Here is a 12,471-nt window from a genome sequence, read left to right as displayed (position 1 = left end):
TTTTTGATCTTTGATTTAATCTTTAATCTATGATTTATGCAAGCAATAGATATCAGCTTTAAAAGAATCTTCAGAAACATCAGCATTATCATTGAGTAGATAGTCAAATATAACATGCTTAATGAAGGTGCATCATTTGTAAGAACAGTAATACAGGTGTGGAGACCTAGAATTGAATAGTCACCAACCCTGGGTTTGAGAGGGGGCGGGGTGTGTGTGTGTGTGTGTGTGTGTGTGTGTGTGTGTGTGTGTGTGTGTGTGTGTGTGTGTGTGTGTGTTCAGTTATATTGAAGCAAAAATGAAGGAGTATTTAATACTTTACATTTACTTAACACTTTTGGAATTGAGACTTAGATTAAGAGATTTACCAGGGTCTCACAGCTAGTTAGTTGATGGTGGAGCTGGGCTTTTTTGATTGTCAGCTCAGAATTCCTAATGTTATACCTTTTGAAGAAAAATGCATTTAAAATGTTTTAGAATGTTTAAAATGTTTATGTTCATCTATGTTTTCTCACTTAATTTTAGCTCTAAATCCCCTGATCCTATCTTAAAAAAAAAAAAGGGGGATAAGAGATAATGGAATTAAAACTACTAGCACTTGAAATGGCTCTCTTCTTGTGTTTATTTGCCTTTATAACATGAATTCATTCCAAAACATTCCAAAGTTGCTTTTATCATGGCTTTGTAATATTGCATTAACAGATGGTTTGATAATCTGTTATCTTGGTAGAATTGAAAATAACTCAATTTCATAAAGCTATCTTATGTTTTTATAGACAACCAAACATAGCATTGTGTAGTATATATTAAACAGTAACACACAATGAAGACCTTACTAAAAGTAAAGTTGCTGCTTTCAATTCTAATGAACATTTTAACAAAGCCCATGGAAAATAGTATTTGCTAAGTGTTTGATAAGAATTCCCTTCCCCTTGTGGAAACAGGATACACCTGCCAGCAAATGATTTGTGTAGACTACAGAGTTAATAAAAGGAAAAAATTATTTTTAAAGTTTGGGATACTACAGAAGTACCTTCATTGACAAATGAATAATATCTATAATATATGTTGTCCAAACTGGAGACTTTTCTAATTGGAACACTAATGCATTGTTGGTTGAATTGTGAACTGATCCAACCATTCTGGATTTGTAACTGTGTCCAAAGGGCTATAAAAAAAACTGTGCTTGCCCTTTGACCCAGCAATGCCACTTCCAAGTCTGTATCCCAAAGAGATCATAAAAATAGGGAAAGGACCAACATGGACAAAAGTATTTATAGCAGCTCTTTTTGTGGTGGCCAAGAATTGGACATTGAAGGAATGCCCATCAATTGGGGAATGATTGAACAAGTTGTGGTATATGAATGTAATGGAATATTATTGTTCCATAAGAAATGAAGAGCAGGCAGACTTCAGAAAAACCTGGAAAGACTTGTAAGCACTGATGCTGAGTGAAGTGAGCACAACCAGGAGAACATTGTTCACCGTAAAAGTCACATTGTATGATGGCTAACTTTGATCGACTTAGCTCTTCTCTGCAATGCAAGGATCTTAGATAAATCCAAAAGACTCATGATAGAAAATGCTCCATCCAAAGCAGAGCCATGGAGTCTGAATGCAGATCGAAATGTACTGTTTGCTCGTTTTTGTTTGTTTGTTTTTTCTTTCTCATGGTTTCTCCCATTGGTTCTAATTCTTCTTTACAACATGACTAATGTGAAAATATGCTTAATATGAATGTATATGTATATCCTAGATCAGATTGCATGCCGTGATGGGGAGGGGGAGAAATTTTAGAATGCATAATCTTATGGAAGTGAATGTTGAAAACTAAAAATTAATTAATTTAAAAAATAGGCTGAGGTTAAAAAAAAAGAAAAAGAAAACTTTTCCTTTTTCTTAACTGGCAACTTTTTTTTTTTTTAGTACTTCTGCTGGTGGTGTCCTTTCTTTCTACAGATTGAAGAGTATGAAGGGTTGATATTGGAAGCCTTGATCCTCTTTCCTAGATTTATGATCTCTAGAAATTCATTATTCTGCAAGATAAAACAAATCTGAAATTATCAATTTCTCAGGTCATTTCTGACGTTCTGCAGGACTTCGTACCCCATGTTGGGTAACTTTCCTGCTTCCCCAAACTCTTCCCCTTTTCAATTTCTTTCTAGATCTTGTCTTAACCCATTAGATTTATAAGCTTTAGACCAGAGACTGTTTTATGCCTTTACTTGGGTCCTTAGCTCTTGGAATGGTGCCTGGCACAGAGTAGGTGCTTAATAAATGTTTATTGACATCTGATGCTAGAAAGGTACTTATTCCACAAATAGTGGATCGTTTAGATATCTAGCTTCCTACCTTCCTTTCTTGTTTATCCACATTTTAGTAATTTTAGTTTCTGGTCATTTTGTTGCCTTTTTTTTTTTTGGTAGGATAAAATGGCATATCTAGAAAAGGGATGAGGTCATAAAGAGCAAAAGGGCAGACTTTAAATTGGTTAGTTTTAATGCTTTACTCTGGTTTGGATATTTTGTTATAATAGCATATCTTAATAGATATTGCCAGTGACCCCATCTTAAGCAATATTTAATAAATGAAAAATTCTACCACAAAAAAGAGTTAGGATTATCTCTTTTATAATGGTATTTAACTGAAGTGAAAATTTTAAATTAGCTTGATTATTCCTACTGAGTGACTCTGCCCATTCCTAATCACAAAACCTTGCTATGGCATCCTTTGCAGTAAATATGTAAGACCTTAAAATTCTAGTTGCTCAGTTTTTGTTGTAGAATGAATTTCCTGTGAAATAAATTATTTGAATTTATATTACATTTGTTTGTAGATGGTGATCCAGACAACTACATTGCTTATTATCGAAGAGCTACTGTTTACTTAGCCATGGGCAAATCTAAAGCAGCAATTCCTGACCTAAGTAAAGTGGTTGAATTGAAGACTGATTTCACAGCAGTAAGTACATACCTATTTTTGTTAAGAAAATGCAGCCTTTTTCATCTTTTTATGTGTTACAAAGACTTCTGAATGTAACATTCAATGGTAGTATTAGGTTGTATTATCTAAGCTGTATTATAAGAAGCTTAAGACTGATGTAGCATTTTCTTGTTCCTGCTATGGAGCTAGATTTCAGAGATCCCTACTCTATTACCTACCTCTATTACCTACCTCTATTTAAATTCCTAATTTTTACTTCCATAATTTGTCAACATAATAGCATTGTATCCAGAAGATACTCTCAGAAAATATTTGGAGGTTGAATGACTTAATTCAGAGTTTTGAATCCTAATGAAGTGGTTTGGAGACAATTCATCTTTTCAGAAAAGATGTAGTTGTATTCAAATCACTTAACTTTATTCTTTTCACTTAAAAATGATTGATAACTTTTATTTACCTATAAGTGAGTGATCTAAAGGTTTAGTTTTTTTTTAAATGCCCACTTGCTAAGTAGTGGCATATTTGTTACCCCTGGCCTTGACTCGTTCCTGTCTCCACAGGTTCATTTGGTTTGAATTCAATTTGAGGAGGTGGTAGAGAAAGAAGGATGTCCCTCATCACAGAATTTCACTCAGAGGAAACCTTCAGAATAAAGCTTAGAGAAGGTTTCTTTTTAGGTTTACCTAGAAGTGTGCAATTGGGTCCCCACCTCCTAAATAAATAAACACTTGCTATGCAATATGTAGGTGTCAGGGGATTGCCTTTTTTTCACCTAGTACCTATGCTTAGGGTTTCTCCTCCACCTGATACTCTTAACTCTTCCTCCTGAGGTCCAGGCTCTGATGGATGAACTGTCACTTTATGTGCCTGTCACTTCTTGACCATCTTTGTGTTACTCCATTGTGTGTGTGTCCTGTTTTCCTTCCTTTCGTCTTCCTTTCCTGCTCTTACTTTGAGAACAGTAATTGAATACATTCTACCATGCCTGGAAAGGATATGTTAATTGTCCTATTATTTCAGTCATCATTGATGGACTTCTCATTAATCAGCTTCTCTGACATCTCTTTATGGGGCACTTCTCTTTTGCCCCAATTCCCCTTCTGTGTACTCTCTTAGAGTATACATTTCTTAAAGTCAGGACTGTCTTTCTTGCTTTTATTTACATTCCAGTACTTGGCATATAGTTAGCTCTTAATAAGTGTCTTTTTTTTCCAGTTGTGAAGCCTATGAGTAAATACAAAAACATAAAGTACTCAGATAGTCTTCTAGACTTCAAAAGGTCAAGATACTTTTTAGGGTTTGCTGAATTAATTATTCTGTACTGTCTGAGCAACTTAGTAGAAGCACTTTGGCTGGGTCCATGTTTTTGAGTCTTCCCTTGTCTGCTCCCCTTTCAGTGTGTTCAGTCTTTTTTATTGCAGAGTGATACTTATTCTTCACACTTTTGATAAGGAATATTCCTTTAAGAGGTGGCATGTGAACCATCAAATTTAGGAACTCATCGGAGCCCTTATTACTCCCTGATCTTGGGCATGGAAAGTCTTAGTAATCAATAATCAAAGTCTCAGTCACTCAATAATCAATTCTGGTCTTTGACCTGCTCAAAGACAAAAACAAAAAGCAAACAAACAAAGCAAAAACAAAAGCAAAAAGCGCTGGGAATCCTGAGATCCAGGATCTCTGACTAACTGGGTTAGAGTAGTCAGGAGTGGGGGCATGCCCTACTTCCCATCTTTCTGGACCTTGGTCTAGAGATACAGGGTAGTAAGAACTTGCAAGGAAAAAACATTGGGCCGAGCTGTTTTACTTTGTTTACTTTCATTAGGATAAAGGTTGTCCTTCTAAAAATAAAATTCCATTCTTTTGAACTCCAGTTGACCAATCATGAGGAAGCCACCCTAGTGTCTGAGGCCCAGCCAGTAAGATTCTCAGGGCCATTCTGATCAGGTCTTTTCTGATCAACCCTCTCTATGTAATTTTTTTGGTGGGGGTCTAAGAATCAGCGTGCTAATTGCTTTGATTTATTGGGATCAGAATTGTAGTTGATAGTGGAAAGAATTTGAGCAGTCCAGGAGAAATCTTGAGGGCCTAAGGAATGATAGTTGAGGTTGCTGTACTCATTTCCATTTCTAATTTAGCTGAAGAAGCATATGGCTGAATGTCTCAAGGAGGTGTGGCTTGGTGAAAGAGAGTGGCGAAAACCAGATGAACCTAAAGCCAAGAAAGGAAAGATTTAGTTTGTGTTTTAGAATAAACTGTTGTGAGAAACATGTTCACCTTAAACAAAGAACAGTACTTGTTGTGAAATCAGGAAAGGTTTTGTTAATTTTTATGTTCACTCCCCCTGAATGAATGGGTAGCTTCTAAGGGACCGCTACAATTTGTTCAGACCAGTGCAAGCTCCTTTATGCTGTTCCAAATTGGAATCTCCTGCCTTGCTGCCTGTTGGCTAGATGAAGCCTTCTGAGCACCTCACTTCATGTTCTCCTTTCTGATAGGCTCCCCCTCAAACAACTTGTCAAGCCTGCGCACAAATTTCTGACCATTTACCTGATCATGCTAGGTCACAGCTTTGATTAGCTGCCATCGCTTAAAGCTGGGAGGGGTTTTAACCCTGTGGGAAACAGAAGGAATTCTGTTTCCCACAGTGAGCTATAAGAAATAGAGAATTATTGTAAAAAAGTGATTGAAGTACTAACTATCATTATAAATGAGTGGTAGTGTCACGAATGAAAAGACATTAATAAATTATAAAACAATATCCATCAAGTGGTGGTTGATAGTTTAAATGTTTTGTCTGAATTAAGAAAATAAAAACTAAGAAGACAAATGTCTTGTGAAAATTTAGTTAAAGCTGTCACTGGGATAATACTTTATGAAAACAACTACAAACATAAAGAAGAAAAATCAGGATTTTGAAAATAAATAAAATACAGCCTTGCAAAGGCAGAAAACACAAACCTTAGAAGGCAAATTACAATGCTAGAAATGTTATTTTAGAGTAGTAGCTCAGATAATATTGTAGCTATTAGTTTAATCTATATTTGAGATTTAGAGTTTTTTGTCTTGACATAATCACTCAATAAAGTACATTTTCTAGTTTGAGAGAACTGATTTCAAAAGACAGGAGGGCAAGAACAGTAAATAAATGTGAAGAAAAGACAGGTGGTTGAAGGAAGAGGCAAAATAGTTTTTGCAAGATGAAAATGTTGGCAAATATGACATTTTTAAATGGAAGAAACATTTAAGGGATCTCAACTGATTAAAAAAAGTTGAAGATGTCAGTAATACCATTTGTCAGAGAGAGACAGAAATTTACTAACAGAAGTTCTTCTCACTGTAATTACAATTTTATAGCATTAAAAACATATAAAACTTATAGCATAGATATACTTATTATAAAATCCAGCTATTGTTACAGAAAGGATGAGGTAGCCAAATTTTTCTTTTGAGGCTTTAGCATAAACTTAACTGAAGCATATTTTGCATAAAAGTTAGATAATGAGAGTTCAACTGGCCAACAGTTTTCTTAGTTTTGTAATTTGAAAGCATGTTATTATTTTTTTTAAATGATAGACTATTGTGAATTTTAGCAGTAAAACATTTTCAAGTCTTAATAGGCTATTGATAGACTCTGTTCTATGGCATGAAAATGGGCAGAGGCACACACGCTTAGAAGGATGGCATTGGAATGTGGAGAATGGGAAGAAAATAAAGGGATTGTGGGGAAGGGAACAAGTGTGAAGTAGCCTCTTGAGAACCCCCCCAGCTGCCTTTCTAGAGGAAGTAGTACAGGTCCGGTCTTGACTTCTGGCTGGCCGTCTGCCAGGTGCTCGGAGATAGCAGTTCTCATGTTTTGCTTTAAGTCTTCTGATAAAGCATTCCCTGTTCCTTCACCTAATTCTGCATCAGACAGGACCTCAAGGCTTTGGCCTAGTTGTCTTCTCTCAGGCAACAAGGGGCTCTTTAATTGAAGTTCTTAAACTTGGAGGTATGTACACATGTACATACATCCATCCATATGATGTATATGTTTTCATCAATAGAATTAGTTTCCTTTATAATCTTACATATTTTATGCATGTAAAACATTTTGAGAACTCCATAATCTTCCCCAGATTGCCAAACATCCTGATTAAATTCCTTATCCAGAACTGATAACAATGCTCCACATAGGTATGACTCAGGTGAAGCCCAGGAGATCTATTGCCTCTCTCATTTTGGATTCTCTGCCTCAGTGCAGCTCGAGATCATTTTGTGTTTTCAGCTGCCAGTTTATACAGGCCATTACAACTCATTGATCTTTTTCACATTGACTTGTTTAGTGGTGGTTTCACCATCATGTTATTATGCAGATGATTCTTTGATCTCACATGTAGCACTTACCATTTATTCATTCATAATAGATTTCATCTTAAAAACATTCCAACCCCAGCATCTTGGGTCATGCATGGTGATGATCATCTTCACATTGGACAAGCATGTCTTCATCCAAGCCATCAATAAAATACCACAAGGTCTTTGCCTTGGGTATCCATTTTGATATTTTTATATAGATTCTTTTTTAAAGTAATTAGGAAAAAAAGACTGAAGAGTTAATACATAATGTAAAACTTTGAAAGAAGCATATGAATTCTAAGTTACAAATTAATCTTTTCAATTTTAGTTTATCTTGCTTTGAGCAAAAGCTATTGTAGTCCAGAATTATATGTAGTTGTAAGGTACTGAGGGTAATGGTCTATGGACTGTTTGGATTTATGTACCCCATCAGTGACAAGATTTTGAGCACACACCTCCAATATGTATGCATTTGCTTATTTAGAAGTTATATGTGTGTACTACTATGCTAATAGTTAAGTACATTATAAAGTATGGCATTCGGCAAAAAAAAAAAATAGAAAATCAGTTTTGTAGCTCTGTGGGGAATGGATTGGAGATAGTAGAGACTTGAGGCAAGGAGACCCAATAGGAGGCTATTTTAGTAGTTAAGGCAAAGGTGGTGATGCTTACAAGGGATGTTGTCCAAATGTAAACTGCATGATTTGGCAGCTGACGGATGCATAGGGTGGGATAAGATGAGATGTCAAGGATAATCCTGGGTGCCTGTATTACTTAACATTTTCAAAGAGAACTTTAATTTTGCATTTTTGTGAGTCACCTGTCAAAGAATGTTGATTCTGTGGTTGGTTTGGTTTAGTAGGCTGAATTAGAATCTTATTGAGATATTTCACAAATGCTTATTTCTAGAACTTTTAAAAATACTGAAACATGTAGCTCTTACTGTAGAAGTGAAAAATTGACATTATAGAAATCAGAAGAAATGAAATAACAAAATTCAGTCTTTGTTAGTTCTAGATCTGTGATTCTGTAGACTCCTTCAGAACCTAGACAAGGGTACATAGGAAGTTAAAGAAAAAAAGAGTCTCAACATGGATTTTATTTCATTATTTAGTTTGAGGAAAATATTAAAACTTCTCCCACCACTATGATCCCTCTCTCCTTAAACCCTATAGGATTTAATAAGGATTTAGCATTTGAAAATATTTAATATACTTTTCTCTTTTTCTAGGCACGATTACAGAGAGGTCATTTACTACTTAAGCAAGGAAAACTTGATGAAGCAGAAGATGATTTTAAAAAAGTGGTAAGGTTTGATTGTAAAGTTTTTATTTTGTGTAAGCATATTATATACCTAATTCTATGTCTTCTGACCTGTACTAAAATTATTTTTATGGTTAAGGGGAACATTCCAATTGATTTTCTGTATAAATTGATCTAGTATAAAGTGTGTATATAACTGGCATTAAGTCATAATTTGAAGATTGATAGAAGAAGTCATATTTTGAACATTTAGAAAACCAAGTGTACTAAATCTATTGGTTTAATTTGATATTTGTAGCTGATTCATACTTGGCATTCCATCTGAAAATTTCAGTGTAAACTGCACTGTTATATGAATGCTGTTAGTTCCATGTGATGCTTTTTGTCTCCTTTTTTTACAGCTGGATTTTGTAGATACCCATTTCCATTAAAGGTAAATAATAGTGGAAGTTCTTTGGGTTTATTGTTGGATGTAACTGTGAATGAAGGCTCTATATAAAGCCTAAAATATAATACTTAATTCCACCAGTTCTTCCCAGGAATCCTCCTGAAAAGACATTCACAATAAGAGCTAGCCAGTTTTTCATACTGACATTTGATCTGTTTTAGGTGTTGCCTCTCCTAACTTGAAACAGAAACTGAAAAGTGTATATGAATCTCGTTTTCCATTTATTGCATAATAAGTATTGATAATTAAAAGTTTAGATAACTAATATTATTTTCATAATATCAAACTTTTTGTTTTAGCCATCTAAAAAGAGTGGAAAAATATGTGTATTATTTTGTATTATATTGTAAACAGTGACTTCTGTATCATGATCTGGTATTTATCTTACTTCTTACTAGGTTGTAAGCTTTTTGAAGCCTATAACTGGGTCTTAAGTGCTTAAAAGAATGCAAAGATGAATAATTTATTACACCTTTTATAAGTATGGGCTCAATAAACATGTTCCGTAAGTAGTGTCAAGTATATATTTCATATTAATGGTTAAAAGAACTTCTTAAAGCATGAATTTATTTATACATGTAACTGAATAGTTTATTTTTTTATTTTTAAATAGCAATAACTTTAAAATTTAAAAGAATTCTGATGGGAAATTCAGTCATTGATGTGGGATTTTCCTGGGATGAACATTTTGGTGGCCCAGATGTATGCTGGGCAATTTTTGTTAGTTCTCTTCTAAAAAGTGGTCTTGTAGCGGTCATCCTCACGCCATTGCTTTGTGGAGACTGGTTGGAGTGGTTTTAACAAGGAAATGTGCATGTGCCTGCATTTCTAGCAGTGTTCTGCCCATTGTTTCCATGAACACAGAATGTTAATTGAAGCTCCATTGTGTGGGTAAAGGGAGAGGATGCTCATTTTCATAGGAAAATGTTCTGAGTGGGATGGGTGAGTAGGCTGATGGTGAGCGAATGCTGTTTGGATCATCCTTGACTGTTAGATTTACATCTTAGGTGGTTGTTGTTTATCCTTCATTCTTGAAGAAGACCAGTGATGTCAGGATTAGTCAGACACATAGTAATTTTCATGGCATTGTGATGGAGTTGATTAGAATATTTTAATGACATTTCATATTGTCATGGAGACAGTATAATGGTGGAGCATGCCTGTGATGATTATTTTCCTGTGTATCCTTTTTAAAATCAACAAAATATTTAACTTGTATTTACCTTTTAGTTTCTTCACAGCCCAAATAACTCAATGGCAAAACAGACAGGAGACCAATTAAAATCTTAAACTATAAACCATTTTTAAAAGGAGAATAGAATTTTAAAATGTTAACAGAACATTTTGTTAATTGTATTTGTGGCTCTGTGTTTGTGTCTCTACGCAAAAGGTAAGAAATCAGTTCAAATAGTTTTAAAGTATTGAGGGGACAAAAATACAAGTATAGAAGTCAAGTGGTTTAAAAATGGTTGTCATGATAGCTGTTTCCATTTAAAATGCTATTTGTAGGGAATACTTGGGTTAACGCAGATAACTTAGTTTGCCTGTGGTCAGTATTTTTATAAAAATTGGGCCCAAAATTCAGTATATAATTGTTTATTCAGCATTCAGGTAGAGTTGTCCTTTGCTGCTTGAAAAGTAAAAGGTGAAAAAATATATTCAATATATTTAAAGGTGAAAAAATATATTCAACAAAAAATATATATGTAATTCAAAGAATTGTAACATGATGAAATGATTAAAAGCACAGTAAATAAGATCAGGAACTCTGTGGGGACCCACCTACTAATTAGCTATTTGATGACTTTGGAGAAGTCACAACTTCTCTAGCACTCATATTCTTCATTTTTTGGGGGGATGTGAGGGTTGAACTAGATAGCTCTTTTCTTCTAAGATCCTGTGATTCCATGAAAGAGATTATGAAGTCTTGTTAGAATGCACTAATTTTTATTTTAGGTCCATATTCTTCATCTTTATAGAATGAATGTTCTTTATTCATTTAGTGAGTTAGTCAAGTGAATCTAAAAGGGTTTTCAGCAATGTTTCTGCCATATGTTTATCAGCTTCCCAAAATATTTCTTGCTCTAGCTATGTTTTCATTGAACATCATGTTCTATCATCAGACAAATATGTATGGGTATAGTTTACATGATTTAATTCCAAACTTTTGCCATTATTTTCAGGTCATTAAGGGTTCACCTAATAATATTGTATAATCTGCTGTTGATTATTTCCATGTCTATTGTTTTTGCATTGTTGAATATTGGTGACTGTTTTCTTTTGCATAGCCTACTGTAGGAGTCTAGTCAACTGTAGTTCTAGGCTGAAGCTCTAATTTCCTAAAATGAAATAGTCTTCTGAGATATCTTTTAATCTTATTTTTGAGAATCACTAGCATGTTCAAAAAAACAAGTTCCTCTTATTTTTTGTATGAGCAGATTAATAAAGAACCTTAGATCTGATACTCTTTTTTTGGGCGGGGGGGGGGGTCTTTGTCAGTTTTTGTTTTAAAGTAATACAGATTATAATCTATCCTTCTGTAAAAATCCAAAGTAAAACCTTCACATTTTCTTAGTAACTCATTTTGTTGTTTAACAACAGTTAAACATTTAACAGTTGATTCTTAACTTTAATCTAAAGTGCCACAGAGTGCCAACTTAAGCTCAATTTTACGTGTTTTGTTTCTTTTTCATTTCTCCATGTATGGAAAACACAATTGGGTATATTTAATAAAGTCCTTGGGCAATTAAAATTTATGCTTTATTTTCAGTTTTTTTGAGCAAATTTTGTTACCCAAATGGGCTCATCATAAGTGTGAGGAGCCATATATTAGAAGGATAATAATAGGGGCAGTTATAAGTTAACAGTACTTTTTCATTTTATAAAAAAATAATTCTAAATGTCATCCCTCTCCATTGGCCATTATCAGAAACCTGTTAGAAATAAAAATCAAATTAATATAAGACCACTAGATGTCACCAGAGTCTTAATCATTTTGTTCATCTGACTTTGTTTCTAATGCAGAAAATGTATATTTTTGGAGAGGGGAGCCTGTGACTTCGAGGCCACATGTGACCCTCTAGGTCTCCCTGGTATATAGAATCATAGGATTATAGGTTTTTGAGCTGTAAGGGTTCTGAGAAGATACATAGTTCAATCCTCCAGAGGAAATGAGGCATAGAGAGGTTAAGTGACCTGCCCAAGATTGTAGAACTAAACAGAAGAGCTGGGATTTGAACCCAGGTTGGACTCCTGACTCCAAATCCAGTATTCTTTATATTTTACTATGCTACCTTTCATGGACTTAAAATAGTCTGAACAGCAGGAGTCAGCATTTCTTAAGTTGCCACGAAAGGGTTCAGCTTACTTTGATGTATTTGTCTTTTGGGGACCCATTCTGATAAGGTCCATTGAGAAGCAAAAATTTTTGTACAGTTTGATCCTACTTTCATCTTAGCATTACTTTTGACATGGGGCAG

At 34.4% G+C, this 12,471-nt stretch overlaps 1 protein-coding gene across 1 annotated transcript in view; it reads left to right on the top strand.

The window, feature by feature from the left end:
• Window positions 1-12,471, top strand: part of DNAJC3 (DnaJ heat shock protein family (Hsp40) member C3) — a 92,653-nt gene that overhangs the window by 36,618 nt on the left and 43,564 nt on the right. Inside the window, exons 3-4 of the mRNA XM_072622107.1 lie at window positions 2,837-2,961; window positions 8,513-8,587. Coding sequence (XP_072478208.1) covers window positions 2,837-2,961; window positions 8,513-8,587 — 200 coding nt within the window. The remainder of the gene's footprint in view (window positions 1-2,836; window positions 2,962-8,512; window positions 8,588-12,471) is intronic.

The sequence above is a fragment of the Notamacropus eugenii genome, chromosome 6 (genome assembly GCF_028372415.1).
Source record: "Notamacropus eugenii isolate mMacEug1 chromosome 6, mMacEug1.pri_v2, whole genome shotgun sequence".
NCBI classification, from domain to species: domain Eukaryota; kingdom Metazoa; phylum Chordata; class Mammalia; order Diprotodontia; family Macropodidae; genus Notamacropus; species Notamacropus eugenii.
The sequence above is the reverse complement of the archived record's forward strand: the minus strand, read 5'-3'. Positions and strand labels throughout refer to the sequence as shown.